This window comes from Amphibalanus amphitrite, unplaced genomic scaffold (assembly GCF_019059575.1).
Source record: "Amphibalanus amphitrite isolate SeventyFive unplaced genomic scaffold, NRLGWU_Aamphi_draft 000284F_arrow, whole genome shotgun sequence".
Classification (NCBI taxonomy): domain Eukaryota; kingdom Metazoa; phylum Arthropoda; class Thecostraca; order Balanomorpha; family Balanidae; genus Amphibalanus; species Amphibalanus amphitrite.
This window is the reverse complement of record NW_024881779.1, coordinates 320,785-335,323: the sequence shown is the minus strand read 5'-3', so window position 1 is coordinate 335,323 and position 14,539 is coordinate 320,785. Positions and strand designations below refer to the sequence as shown.

Sequence of the window (14,539 nt, the reverse complement as noted above, 5' to 3'; positions counted from 1 at the left end):
CCGTCCGGACAGCCGCCGTCAGCTGCAGTCGGGTACACTCCGGCCATTGGAAACACAGCCTCCTACAAACCGCTCCCCGGTGAACACAGAGAGCGCAAATACTGAGCGACTTACGTCGGGCGGCCGCATACTGACCTGAAAATGCACCAGGCACTCAATCGTTCGCCGTCCATTCCTGTCCCTCCTCTCCGCAACCTCCAGCACCTGTGAATAGCCGTCCCGCCGGCGCGGGCGCTAGTGAAAAAATAATCCCAAAGTGTAGTATTTTGAAATCACGCTTAAAGGCAAAGCTTTACCACAGTATGCAGGTAAGCGAAAAAATATCATTATGACTTAGTAAATAGAATCAACAGACGCTCCATTCAACCGATAGAAGCCTTATAGTTATGCATGGTATTTATCAATCATCGTTCACTGGGACTCCCCTTTAGCTTCAGTTTGTGCCTCCCCTACCCTCCCCTTGCTGCCCGGGATCTAGCCCCGACTCCTGACGTCTCCCTACCTTGGCCTCGTAGAGCACCTGCGCCTTGCTGGTGTCGGGCTCGTAGCAGAGCACGCGCTCGCCCTCCGTGAACCGCGGCTGGCCACGCGTGTGTACCATGCCGGCCGGCGACGGCGCGGCCAGGGCTCACTGTAAGAGGGTGCCCACAACAGGTCAGTGGAGGGGATAGTGCCAATGTTCAGACACAAGGAACCTACTGACAGGAATATGCATCTGACTGTAAGATGCATTGAATTACCATCTTGCAGTTACATTACACATGCAAAATTTGACAAACATACTGGAAATAAAAAGCAAACACTTGATGCATGCCAAACACCAGATATCTGCCACAGTACTGGAATGTGAGCCTGGCTTGCCTGTCAGTGTCATGGGCATGCCAAGGTATATAAAAACACTGGGCATGCTCAGGTGGAGCAAGACTGCCAAACATGGCAAGTTGACCAGCAACAGCCAACAGATGCATATTTTGCTGGGATGACAAATCCACACCAGATGAGCCGGAAATCTGCACTACCCTCATCAGTCAATAATTTCCATTAGATGTCAGATCTGCACTAAAAATTAAGTTGTATCATCAAAATTAAGCCCACCTGGCACCTACTGATGCCTTCCTGACTGAACCTACTGAATCAATCATATCAGTCGGTGACACTACAGGGAAATAAGCTAAAATTAGAGCGCTCTATTTATTGCTTCCGCTACTTCACCGTCTCCCATAGGGTCCTGTGTTGAGCTGGTGTCGAGGCTCTAAAAATGACGCCGATTTTTGCACCCTTCTCACGAAAACCGCTCGGACCGCCTGGAAACTAATTGTTCCGCTCTAAAAATTTCATGATCGACGGGAAAATGAATGAGGAAAAGATTGGTCCTGAAATAATTCTGAACTCCCTGTAGAACATATCGAAATATGGCTGCAAACTAGGAGGATGTCAAAATCGACAAAACAATACAAATAAACTTACCGGGATTTTTTTATTTTCCATGCATCTGTGTATGAAATCAGTCGGTTTTTCGGAAAGATCATCTTCTGTTTAATAAATAATTCCACAATTGCAATCGAGAAAAAAAACATTTCCGCTGTGACAGCAGTTTTGGCATTTTGCCAGTAGTGTGGCATGCGCGGTGCTGCGTGGTGGTGGGGACGGAGTTGTGAGTATTTTCGGTGTTTTAAATGGTTGATGGCCATTTGAACCAGCTTTATATTATTTCCTACAAATTTTTGCATTAAATTATTGCTTTGAAAGACCATTGAAACCCCTTATCCCTTCATGAAACACGATCATATTCATCGTCGACGAAAATGGCGCGGGACTCCATGTGCATTCCGATCGAAATAAATCGTAAATTAAATAATATTCGATGATAAGTATCATATTCTAGTGACACATTTTCATAAAATAGGGCATAAACTTTGCAAGGAAGTCAACATTGGATAATTGGATTCATATTTTGCTCACATATCCTTGTAGTAGTCAATGGCTCAATTGTTAGATAAATGTAAGTATATGTTTTGGCTTGATGTTTGCTGTGAAACCACCCAGCCACTTGCTGGTTGAGTGGTTTTCTGATAATTACCTGCTAATAATTTCTCCTTTTCCTTAAAAGAAACTAAAATTCCTTTCAAATTAATCCATTTTTAGGAAAGGCGGCTTGCTCATTGACATTTCATGTTCTTGTTTTGTTATTGCTGGCAGTATTTTGATACAATAATGCAATATGAATTTTTTGCAATAATAAAACCTAAGACAAACTTAGTTAATGCGTCAATCAAACACCCAATAGAAAGATTGTGAGTCCCTGTGACGTGAAGTAGAATATTCTATGAATGTGTTATATAGAATGTGCCAAATATTAAATTAATTATTATTTGATACTGATAGCTGAGCATGTGAATTATGCCACAATATAATTTCATTTTCTGGTTTTGAAATAGCCAGCAGTATCTTACTTCAACAAATGTAATATACATGTAATACATGTTGTTATGTTATGTTAAAAGTTTAATAACAGCCAACAGAAGGGGCTGTTTCAGCAGATAATGTTTGTACCTTATGCATTACCTTTCTTTTCTGCAGGACCATGCCTCCGCTAGGTGGTCGACATTTGCCTCCTGAAGAAGTTGAGCAACATGAAGACCACCAGATGAGGTGTCTGCAGTTCATGTGGAACTCTGCAGACTACAAGTTATGCCAACCACAACCAAAGTGCTGTGATCATGGAGGCATGAACCTCATGACAACACTTCAGATTTGCTGTTGAACCAAAGTGTGATTCAAACCACCTGTGGCATCTCACTCAATGTTTGAACAGTGTGATTATTGTGCAGTGTTCAGCTGCAACTAAGACATTTATAGTGACTTGTTTTGCAATTAGCCACCAAAACATTTTTTGGGCTGGCTGCTGTATTTTGTTGTGCACTGCGCAATAGTGGTAGTGTTTTGTCACTTGTCAAGTTGTCAGTTGTGCATGTTGCATGTTTCTCTTCCCTCGGCCCTCATTATCAGTTAAGTGGTGAATTGGCATCACTCAGTCTCCCCAGATCTCCATTGACTGTCTGTCAACCACCTAACTTGAGATGGTATTTGCTAATAGTGTCAGAAAAGAAGTGATTGTAGACATTTTTAGGAGTATGAGCTCCGTTTCATGCGTGTTCCAGTGGTCATTTTGTCAGATGTCCCATAGTGTAATAAATGGAAACTGTTCTTCCCTTTTGAAGGTACTCGCGGATGCAGAAAGCGTTGGGCCTAATTATTAATCGCACCCTCCTATCAGCGACGCACGAAATCGACAAATATCATCCTTTTTAGAAAAGGAGGAAACAAAAACTTGTGAACATAGCTGTACCTACAACAGTGCATAAGGAATTGAAATTCTGGGAGTTTTTGAAATTCGGAGAAACTCAAGTTGTCGACAGGTGTGCCCCCTTGCACGTCAAAGACCGCCTAAAAAACAAACGTCTACAAATGAAGGCAGTATTCGCATGCTCGTTGTAATTGCAGCAGCCTAGCAGCAACATGCATTGCGGTCCGATGGCGAATTACACTCGTGCTAAAAAACTATGCCGGTAACTGCCAATGCACTTATAGTTCTCTATATACCGTGGCACTTATGTCATAGGTGAGGAGAGGAAGGGTTATGTCATATGTCAACATCATAGAAATGGCTTCATCTGAGCTGTGCCTTTTGTACATAATTCAACCAATCTATGCATTTCGTTTCTTGCAATCTACTCATGCTTTCACTCCAGCTTCAGAGTAATCATCCCATATTGTACGTCTTAAGATATTGATTACTATGGCGGTTTGCAATTGCTAGCCACGTCTCACCTCAGTTTGGTGGCCCCGCATCGGCCCACTCGGCCGCTCTAAAATTGACTTACGGAGGAGGATGGTGGCTTTTATTTTAGCTTCTCCGCTGACTGCGGGGAGCGCCGTCGCCGAGGTAGGAGCAACAATTAGCTTATGTTTGGGACTAATTTCCACGCTTAATTAACATTTTAATGTTATTTTAATTAATTCATGTTCATCTTTGACGCATTCTCTTTCTATTGATACCATCCACCGGTCTGAGAATTACTGCCTTGCTGCGTAAGGGCCGATAAAAGATCACGCTTTTAGGGGTATCTCTTCAACATGGGGCAGGAGCAATAAATAGAGCGCTCTAATTTTAGCTTATTTCCCTGGTATGTCACCAACTGATATCATTATGCCATTTTCCTGGACAAATTATGTGCCAGCATATTATAGTGCAGCAGACCTCATTAAAATCCACACTCTAGGCATCCTCACATCAAGATTGCTGCTGCCTGACCGCTTGGAATAGCGTGACAGTGAGAGTTCCGATTAGCACCTTAGTCCACCAGATGTGGAACCCAAACCAACCAACCACATCAGATTGTGTCAAAGATCCCTGTCAAATTGAAATTGCCATGTGGATGTAAAAGTTTTGAATTCTCAGTGGACTCAGTCCGGAGATGAGCGGATGCAACCCACACCGAAACTACCCTGAAATCAACGTTTTCGGGTAAAAAATAAATTACTGAGGAGTACCTATTGTGTTACTTTGCATTATTGCATAATTTCTGAAGAACTTTCAATTTTTTCAGTTTTCCGAAGTCAGTCGTCAGCAAGCTTTGACAGTGAAATTTTAACAAAAGTCAGAAACTTAACCTTGGTATTAACTGAATGTCCTTCGAATGTGGCCGTTCAGAAAAGATGGCTTGGTCTAAAAATACGTGCCCTCTGTTTACCTCCCCCGAAAGTCAATCTTCCAACTTCACAGCCCTTATTTTGAATTTGGTTGGAAGTACCTATCGGTAATACTGGAGTCATCGTCGCCCGTCATAAATGAAATACAACAGTCATTCGATTAACCTGCTCCTTTATTGTAACAGAAAACAAAGCACCGCATGTACAGGACCTTAAAATTTCAAGATTTTCACTTGTCCAACGTCCATCTACATCATTTTGGTATACCTACCTATGCATTTTGTAAACAAAGCAGTTACGCCGCTTTTGAATAAGCTGCATACTATTTGTCGACACTACATAGAGCTGCGTATTTGATTCAACATCTTCTCGCAAGCGCAAGCAAGAGTGTTCCTTTTAAAATCAATATTTTATTAACAACATCAATGAAATTTCGAATGATCGTTTGCTTCCCTTTATCATCAATAGACTGTAAAGAAATAATAAAATTTCCCCTCAAATATGGCTTATAAATTATCACCACTACGTTTGTCCTTTTCCGCGTTACGTTCGTCAAGGTAGGTCGCATGTCCATTTAATTGAAGCATTTTCCCTATTTTTGTCTTTTTTTGTATGGTAATGTGCAAGTTTATTTCTTTCAGTCTGTTCGTTCGCTCCCAAGGCATCATGAGATGTATCGATTAACGTGTCCCAAGTGTACAAGCTAGCAATTTATAGTTTGTTTTGTTTACAGTTTGAGTTCCACGGTATAGCGGGGCATACTGACAACTGGATAAAATCAGCTGGCGACGTACGATAGCTTTGGCGTTTATTGATATAAACACGGTGCCTAGTAGATGGACATGAACATATAAAATGGCACTCAGAAGTTAATAGATAGATACCTATTTAGTCGTTTATATCTAGCGTTGATATGAGTTATGACCAGCTCTGCAGCGCCAGCTGAGCCCTGTTTCACCGCCCTACGCTGTGCGCTCCAGTGTGCTGGGAGCTAAGGCATACCCTTGATGTCACTCGAATGACGTTGCGTGTGATCCATTAGCTTATGATGAATCGCGTTTGGAACAGAGGTCTTAAACAGCCAGGTGCAAAGAGAATAGAGGTTTGAGTTTGAATACTGCTAGTGTGCTGCTGGTGCCGCAGCGCACTGGCATTTTTTTAGATAACGCCATAGCTTAGGGTCAGAGTGAACTGAAGTTTGTTAATATTGGCATGGAAACCTGACGCACACAGCGCACTGCAGCACTCTGCCATGAAATAGGGCCCTGGCAAACAATCCAGTAAATAGTATGGCACGGTTTAGCTGTTAAGGTACATTGCTATGGTATGTGTGATTATTATCTGATAACGTTGGTCTGCATGGTCGAAGTCTAAAATTATTGTGTTGCTCTGACAGTGTTCCATTTTTGGAAATTTTGGGTGGAAAATCACACCTAATGGGCAAAATATTTTCATCCCCAAAACCAGGTAAATTGGAATTCTTTCATCTTTGAAAAATGCTCAACTCATGCTGCTCAACAATTAACAGCCAGATTACCAGATATACCTAGCAGCGCCATATAGACAGAACTTACAGGTTTGCTACATAATACATAATTTCCATGAAAAAAAAAGATGCTAAATCAAGGCACAAACCCAACAACTCACCCTGACTGACAACGAAAGAAAATAACCTTGCACACTTCCAGCTGTTAATAACAAATATGCGTTGAATGACCTTGATCACCTCAACTGTTTGTAAAAACCAGGCTTGTGTTCTGAATAAATGCTTTTGGATATTCATAACAACTATGATTAGTGGTTTGCTGCCAACGCAAAACGGATGAGCCGCTGCTTGCGCAAATTAAACACTACCTCTGCAATTCGCTTTTGACTAAGTTACGCAGGATACGCCTACAAAATTTTCATCTTTGGACCCGCAGTCAGCTGGGCACACCCTGGCACACCCTAGGGATGAATTTAAAACTTGGTGGGCTCTAACTTTTTTCATTTACAAAAGAGGGGTATGAGACAGATACCAACTTATTCTACATTCATTTCTGATCCTATTGTATCAAGTTCACCACAAATTATGTCCGTCAATGGCTTCTAGAGGACTTTAAAGCTCGATGCGTCGGGCCTGGCAGAGGTCCAAGATGAGAAAAGCCACCCTGCGCACACCCTAGGGATGAATTTAAAACTCCGCGGGCTCTGGCTGGTTTCATAGGTAAAATAATGTTTTGAGACCGATGCCAATTTATTCTGCGTTTATTTCTGATCCTATCGCATTAATTTCGCCACAAATTATGTCCGTCAATGGCTTCTAGAGGACTTTAAAGCTCGAGGCGTCGCGCCTGGTAGAGGTCCAAGATGAGAAAAGCCACCCTGGCGCACACCCTAGGGATGAATTTAAAACTCCGCGGGCTCTGGCTGGTTTCATAGGCAAAATAATGTTTTGAGACCGATACTAATTTATTCTGCGTTATTTTCTGATCATATTATATCAATTTCACCACAAATTATTTACGTTATTAGTTTTTAGATGTCTTTAAAACTCGAGGCGTCGGGTCGGGCAGGGGTTCAAGATGACTGACACGCCACCCTGGCACACCCTAGGGATGAATATGAAACTCTTTGGACTCTGGCAGGTTTCATACGCGAAATGAGGTTATAAAAACGGTAATGATGTATTTTACGTTAATTTCTCATGCCTTTGCAATAATCTTACCGCCAATTATTCATTTCAATTAGTTTCTAAAGGTTTTTAAACACGAAGCGTTCGGCCGAGGGAAAGCCAGGATGAATGAAAGGATACCTTGGCACACCTCTAGGGATAAATTTAAGATACGGTATTCCCAGATCTGCCCAATACATGTTCTGAAGCTGGTAGATGGGATTAAGAAGGCCCTAGCTTTTTAATAAATTATCCCTCGCCCGTATAGGGGGGGAGGGTCGAACGAACCACCCACCCCCTCGTTTTTTTCGAGAATAACTCGCGTAAAAAGTGGCCGATCGCGACGAAACTTTCAGGACCCTCGAGTCAATTAATTTGACACCTATTCTGAAAATTTCATATTCCTGACCCAAATGACCTTTGACCTGTGACCTATTTCTTGAGGCCATGTTTGGCCGGAATCGCGACTCGGCGAGCCGCTAATGCGTTCCGTTCCGTTCACTCCCATTCCGTTTCGGGTGTTCTGGTCAGTTGTGCTCTCGCTTTCCCTTCCGCTTGGGGTGTCCTGATCAGCGATGCCCTCCGTTCCGTTGCAGTTGCTCTGATCAGTGATCACTGATGCCCTCCGTTCTGTTGCGGGTGCTCTGATCACTGATCACTGATATTACGCTGCGCAGTGCACATCGTTCCGTTTGGGGTGCCCTAATCAGTGACCCTTTGTCTAGTCTCATGTACCTAGTGCACCGTTCCTTTCGAAGAGTTGCGCTGACACCGTTTCCATTTTCACTATGCGTAATGAGTACCGACTATCGCTGGCCGTTCCGGCGTTCGGGCGGGGAGATTTCCGGCGTATGTCATGCTGCATATCGCGACTGCAACTGCATACTCAATACTGCGTCCCGTTCCGTGTGTTCAGAGCAAAGGCACCATTTCCAGTATCATCCGGCCATTGTCATATCTGTTGAAAATGGAAAGCTCAAAACTATACTGTGTACACTGTACGAATATTACCAGATCAGATGCGAACGAAAACTACATACTTATATTGCCGCATAAATATTATCTCAAATATACAGTAATCTTGGAAGCGGTGCTGCCATATTGTAGGCGCAAAACGTCCCAGAGGCCAGAACACATGAGTTATACGGTTTCTGGTTTCATAGCGATCAGTTACGTCAACAATCTGCCCATCAGGGTATCATGATTACCTAAGATTTTATGTCTGACAGTGTCACAGTGATGACCACGCCTCACGCATTACACAGTCTGAGTCAACTGCACTAAATCAATAATACAGGACGACAGAATGATACCCTTTGCAACGGCAACGACAAGTTCCTTCCCACTTCCTTTGCTTAAAAAAGAAAGAAAATTTCTCCACATGGCACTAGTACCAAAGCCTGCATATAGGGAGAGCTCCCTCACCCGCTCCTCCCCCACCCTCCTTAAGATATGACAACATATTTCAACAGAATCATTGCATCTTCTGCTTCTTAAAGACCTAGTTCGCTCGCATGATGGTGACTGGCGTCGCGAGGATGGAGGTCCGCGGATGATCTTCTTTAGGAGAAATATACAGGCAGAAGGACCGTCCTGGATCCGTGCCAGTAAGCATGAGTAGGAACTTAGCAGATGCTGACGGTAATATCTGCTGTCTGCATCTGAAATGGAAAGGAAGGCATTGATTTAAGGCTAGGAGAAGGATGGCCACTGGACAGTCATTCAATTCTGACAATGCATTTTGACTTGTGAGGAAAATGAAATCTCACTGGTTGAAGTAGGTATTCATTCTTAGCTGTAAGAGACAAGGGTGATTCTTAACTTCATTAGTCTCAATCAAACACAAAGGTTGGGATAAAATGGGACGGATTTAGAAACACTTGGCGATCAGATGATAAAGTTATAATTCTGCCGTAGATCATCCTTACCTATTTGCATCGTCTTTTTCGGTTAGTTTTGGTGGTCAGGAATGGTATGTTCTTTTATTATCAGCCAGCGTAGCGTTACGTCTTTATTGCGAAAGTGATATAGGTTTTCACTTGTTTTTTTCTCATCCTAGATTTTTTGGTCATCATCGTCACACCCAACCAAAATCCAATTTTAGAACACTGTGCTCTGACATGTGGCCTGTTCCAGGTCCTTCAGTAGAAATTTTTGACTGGAGGCCAAGGCTCTAGCAGAGGTTTCACTGGAGGTGCTGGGATGTGATCTGGGCTCTGTTTGCCCCCCCCCCCCCCCGTTTAGTTTAGTTATCAGCAGGCTGCGAGCATGCTGCTACTTCTTGGCTCCTCATTGGTCAAATTCAAGTGGTCTATTCGTTAGACCAATGAGAGGCCAAGAAGCGCCAGCAATAACTACCTTATATGGGGAAAACCGACTGCACACTGATATACAAACAGCAACCGAACAGAGCTCAGGAGATTTCTGGGGGTTGGTGTCACAGATACCAAAAGAATGTCGATGGTTCTCTCTTGTAACACAAAATTTCAATTTTAGTATGAAAGATTAATTACAGCAATATAATTTTCTTTGCATTCAAGCTGTAAAATAAGCAGTCAAAAGTCCTTAGTGTTTACATTCGTGATTGTCACATGTGCGTCATAATTGTAGACCAGAGCCTCTAGAGAAATGTGGACCTTCCAACCCTCTGGAGGCTACTGGGGGTTTCTGGAGCTTTGACGAGAGGTTTCTGGAGCTTTTTTGAGGTGCTGGAATGCTCTGGAGAATTCTGGAGCTGCTGGAACAGGCCCATAGCAGCTCAGTTTCTTGAGCTTCTCCATGTTAGGACTGGCATTAAAACCTGATTTCCCTCTGCTAGGCATAAATGTGTAAAAATTCCCTCTAATTGTTTGTTTTCTTTGAAAGTGGCTCGATTCCAAGTTCATCATCAAAGTTCTCGCATGTGTTTTGCTAACTTCAGCATCTGGCCAAGAATCTGTTAGGTACCTACTACCTACCATACCGCAAAAATATTCAATTTCAAATTGTGCTCAGTAAACGTTTGGCTCATTGTCTTAAAACAATGAGCATACTATAATGATATCTGGCAGCTGGCATCCAATGTCTACAATGGTAGAAAGTGTCAGCAAATTTTAGGAAATCTTCTATCGTCATTCCTGATGCTAGCTAGGGGTGTGTTAGCTGTCTCCTGGGCGATGTAGATTCTATGTCTTGTGGCCAATCCCATTTGATAGCCGTGGCCCAGCCCCCACCGATCTCGAATGCCATTGGCTGGATGACATCGAATCTTTGTCGTCCGGGAGACATCAAATCCGACCTAATCATGCTACATTGCAATGCAAGTTTGATAGCATGACATCACTTAGAGATGCCAGAGCTCTAATATCTAGTTCTAAAATGCATGTTTTTTATGAATAGTACTAATGTTTGAATGGATTGATTGACAGAGCCGGAGCCCACGCCAAGCAGGCCTTATTGCGTAGACCCCGACCTCTACCGTCCAATCGCACAATTCTGGGTAATGAGTATTTAGATGCCAGAGTGAAACGTGCCCTTCAAAGCTGGACATGGCCTGTCCCACTCAATTGACTTCTACTAGCTGCAGCTGCTCCTACTAACCACAGACCATCTCTGTCAGGAGTCAAAAATTCAGCGCCGGGAGGACTCTAAAGGCTGAAACAGACTCTTTCCGCAGTCAGGAAATCGCATACGAGAGCCTATTCAAATATATTGTAATTCTTCTCGCCTCAATTGCTTGCGGGAGGTGCGTGCGATTGATGCGAGCGTGCTTCCATGTATTTAAATAGGCTCTCGCATGCGATTTCCTGACTGCGGAAAGAGTCTGTTTCAGGCTTAACGCAGACTTTCTTTTTTTGGGAATCCAACGCTCTACCAACTGAGCTGTGGGACGTATGGAATTAATCTGAAATAATTCACATGTTAAGCTTAGGTGCTGTTCAATTTTCTCAGGTTCATTTTTTGCCCTTTTTACTGGCTAAAATGCATGCTTAGTAAAAAATGTACTTGGAGCAAATTTGTTTTTTGAAAAAACGGCATATGTGTTTCATTGTTTGTTGTCAACTTGTTAGTGATGTCCTTGTGGGAATTGGGTTGAGGGATTTTGAAGTATAGATAAACACATCATCATATGATATGAAGTTTAGTGACATGTAATGTTGTATGTTCCCAGATGGCCAAGACCAAGGACAGGAAGGAGAAGTCCAAGTCGACCATGTCGGAGGTGGTCACTCGTGACTACACGATCCACCTCCACAAGCGGCTGCACCGCATTGGCTCCAAGAAGAAGGCGCCGCGCGCCCTCAAGGAGATCCGCAAGTTTGCCATGCAGCAGATGGGCACGCAGGATGTGCGCATCGACTACCGGCTCAACGAGCAGGTCTGGAGCCGCGGCATTCGGTGAGTGAACCGGCGCGGCGGGCCGAGCGAGCGGCCGGACGGCGGCGGGCTGACGGTATTCAGACCTCGAAAATTACATGGATGTCTTTGGATTTGTGCCATTGACAGTGTTGTTATGGCCAAAAGTTTAATTTGATCTGAGTTATTGTAAATGATTAATTTCATTAATAAAAATTACCTGATGCTTTTCGCCGGGAACGGTTTCTCCATAAACATTGTCTTCCTCCGGAAACAATTATTCGCAATGCAACTGGGTATGTGAGCTGTGGGGGCTGTCCCATATCGCTCTCCCTGGGCGAGATGATCCGATCGACGATGGAACACGCGGGTGCGTCGACCGCCCGGGCGGAGGCGTCCTATTCCGCTCAAGGGCCGCCGGAGTGGATTGTCACCTCGGCAGGACCGGTGCCACGCTCGTGGGTCGATGGCGGGGATGAGCGGCGCCCGTGGTGGCCGCCCCGGCCGCGGCGGCGCTCCGCCGAGTGTCTGTGGCCGTCACAGTCGCGGGTAGTGCCCCGCGCGGGCGGTGGCGCCGGTCGGCCGTCAGGGGCGGGCCCAGGTGTCGGCCGGACGCCCTTCCGAGGGACCGTGAACGGCTGCTGTGCTGGCCGAGCGGACGGGACGCTGGCTGCGGCTCCCGGCCGCCTGGGTGGTGCTTTGGCCATCGGTAATCATTGTTCATCCGTGAGCACTGAACAATCTTCCACTCTCCGGCTGCTGAATACCTTGATGCATGTTTTATGCGTGCTGAGGATGTCACTGGCTGGACAGAAATTTGCGCAGTGCGACGGTACCAGGCCATCCCTGTTTATCGGTAATCATAGCCGATAGTTGAATGCCGTGTCACCACTTGCGTGGCCGTAAGTCAGTAGTCTGTGTCAATGTATACAGTTTGGTACGGTTTGTGGGGCTACCTCATTGCTACCATTAGTGTGCCGCTGCCATTTGCGACCGTTTGTGTAAGTTTGCCGTTAGCTCCATCCAGTGGTGTATTGATAGTGGATGGTGGTTGCTGAGCGCTGGCGGGCGATGAACTGAGGCCAGAGACGCTAGCCGTCTCGATTTTGGCGTCCGATTTCTCCTCCACTTCTGATTAAGACTGATCGAACACTGGAAATGGACAGTTTTGTTTTTGCTACTGGCTTTGCTATTTTCGTATAATTGTATCCACTGCTGGCACGGTGAGCTGCAGTGTTTTGGTTAAGGCGTTTGAACCTTTACCGTCAAAGAAATGACGCGAGTGGGGCGGGCCGTAGCTGTAGATTTTCCCTCCGCTGACGTGTCTCATACAAGTTAATTATTAAACACTGCTTTGCAGATCGATATACGCAGTACGCACCGTAACCAGAACTGATGGGGTCTGAAAGGCCGCGCGTTAGGTGTGAAGTTGGTGTCTGTCGCGGTCCATGATGTGATGCAATCGGCCTGTCGAGCCTCTATGCGCCTCCGTTTGATTTACGAGTGGCGCTGGTGTTGCAATATCTGCGGAGGTGTGTTCAATAGCCGCACCGAGGGGTCACAGGCCGCCGCTGCACGCCACCGGTCACGGTGCGTTTTCTCTGAAGCGGGGACCGCGCCCCCGACAGTTTCCGGGGCACGCACGGCCCGGCTCGGTGCGTGCGTGCCCTGTGGGTCCCGACGGTCGGCGGCCGCGCTCCCCCGGGTCACCGGGCGGCCGGCCGCCGCCGGGCTGTCGGCAGTGGTGGATGGCCGCCATCGCGGCAGGGCCGTGACGCGAATCGCGTCCGGGCGGCCGGCGCGTGCCCCTCCCGGCCGGCCCCACAGGGAATCGGACGGCGCCGCGCCACCAAAACTGCTAGTCTGTCAAACGGCATGGTAGCTGCGGGATTTATTCAGAGTGCAGCTTATTCACTTCCACCAGATTTTGCGTTTCGCCGTAGCGCAGTTTTTTTTTTTTTTTGTTAATTAGGTAGTATTGGTGACTCTTCAGGCAGGCTCTCGCTGTTTTGTTAATATTTACACGAGTGTTATTTGTTGGAAGCGTGTTGAGAAGCGGGGCTCACGTTTGTTGCACATGCCTGTCACGATCCACCCTGACCCCAGTTTCCGTGTCTGACGGGACCCGGTGCAGAGGCGGGCCTGTTCGCGGCCCCGCTGACCCCAGGTCCCCTGTCTGACCGGGTGTGGTACAGAGATGTGCGGTGTGGTGTGCGTGCGTGTTTCGGCCGTACTGACGTGCGGCGGTCTGTCGGCAGGTCGGTGGCCAAGAGGATCCGCGTGCGGCTCGCCCGGAAGAGGAACGAGGACGAGGACTCGCCGCACAAGCTGTACACCCTGGTGACGTACGTGCCGGTGCCGTCGTTCAAGGGCCTCTCCACCGAGAACGTGGAGACCAGTGACAGTTGATTGATTCCGCCCCGCTCCTCTCCGCCGCGCCGCTGTGCCGAGACCAAATACACAACGGATCGGTGCAGGACAGTGATCTCTGTCAGTGGGACGCCGGGCGGGAGAGCGAGGTGGGGAGAACAGTGTCCCCGACTAACAGGTAGTTTCTGGGGGAGTGGGCTACAGGCCCAATCATCATCATCATCATCATCGGCTACAGGAGTCGTGGACAGTAAAACCACCGCCTATAGTGCCCTCACCAGTCTAGTCGTTAGCGGTTAACGGCTCTGGCTCTCGGGGACGGAGCTGGCGCGGCGATGTTTGCGGTGCTGTGTGAGTTGTCACAGCAGATTGTTTCAGTCTTTCCCCGTCCATGGGAACTACCCTACATTGTAGCATCACCACCTCAGTCGATTTTGGCGATTTGGAACTGGTTTCAGGCGCTGCGCT

General features: G+C 46.2%; 2 protein-coding genes across 17 annotated transcripts in view; one reads left to right on the top strand and one right to left on the bottom strand.

The window, feature by feature from the left end:
• LOC122387374 (male-specific lethal 3 homolog) overlaps positions 1 to 4,995 on the bottom strand; it is a 34,167-nt gene extending 29,172 nt beyond the window's left edge. The window contains exons 1-3 of one of the 5 annotated variants that reach the window (XM_043377509.1): positions 4,925 to 4,995; positions 503 to 631; positions 136 to 204 (exon numbers count right to left, since the gene is read on the bottom strand). In XM_043377509.1, coding sequence (XP_043233444.1) covers positions 136 to 204; positions 503 to 601 — 168 coding nt within the window. In that variant the 5' untranslated portion in view covers positions 602 to 631; positions 4,925 to 4,995. Of the gene's footprint in view, positions 1 to 135; positions 205 to 502; positions 632 to 1,095; positions 1,278 to 1,467; positions 1,635 to 4,878 lie in introns of those variants that run through there. The other 4 variants (XM_043377508.1, XM_043377507.1, XM_043377506.1 and 1 more) reach the window with 4 other exon arrangements.
• LOC122387376 (60S ribosomal protein L31-like) lies at positions 3,873 to 14,182 on the top strand. 12 transcript variants are annotated; one of them, XM_043377511.1, is made up of 3 exons: positions 3,873 to 3,946; positions 11,517 to 11,743; positions 13,960 to 14,182. In XM_043377511.1, the coding sequence occupies exons 1-3, from the start codon at positions 3,893 to 3,895 to the stop codon at positions 14,108 to 14,110; spliced, it is 432 nt and encodes a 143-aa protein (XP_043233446.1). In that variant the 5' UTR covers positions 3,873 to 3,892; the 3' UTR covers positions 14,111 to 14,182. The 12 variants fall into 12 exon arrangements, with proteins under 12 accessions (XP_043233446.1, XP_043233454.1, XP_043233447.1 ...); XM_043377519.1 differs by lacking the exon at positions 3,873 to 3,946 and adding an exon at positions 5,071 to 5,094; XM_043377512.1 differs by lacking the exon at positions 3,873 to 3,946 and adding an exon at positions 5,198 to 5,270.
• Positions 14,183 to 14,539: the final 357 nt, after the last annotated feature.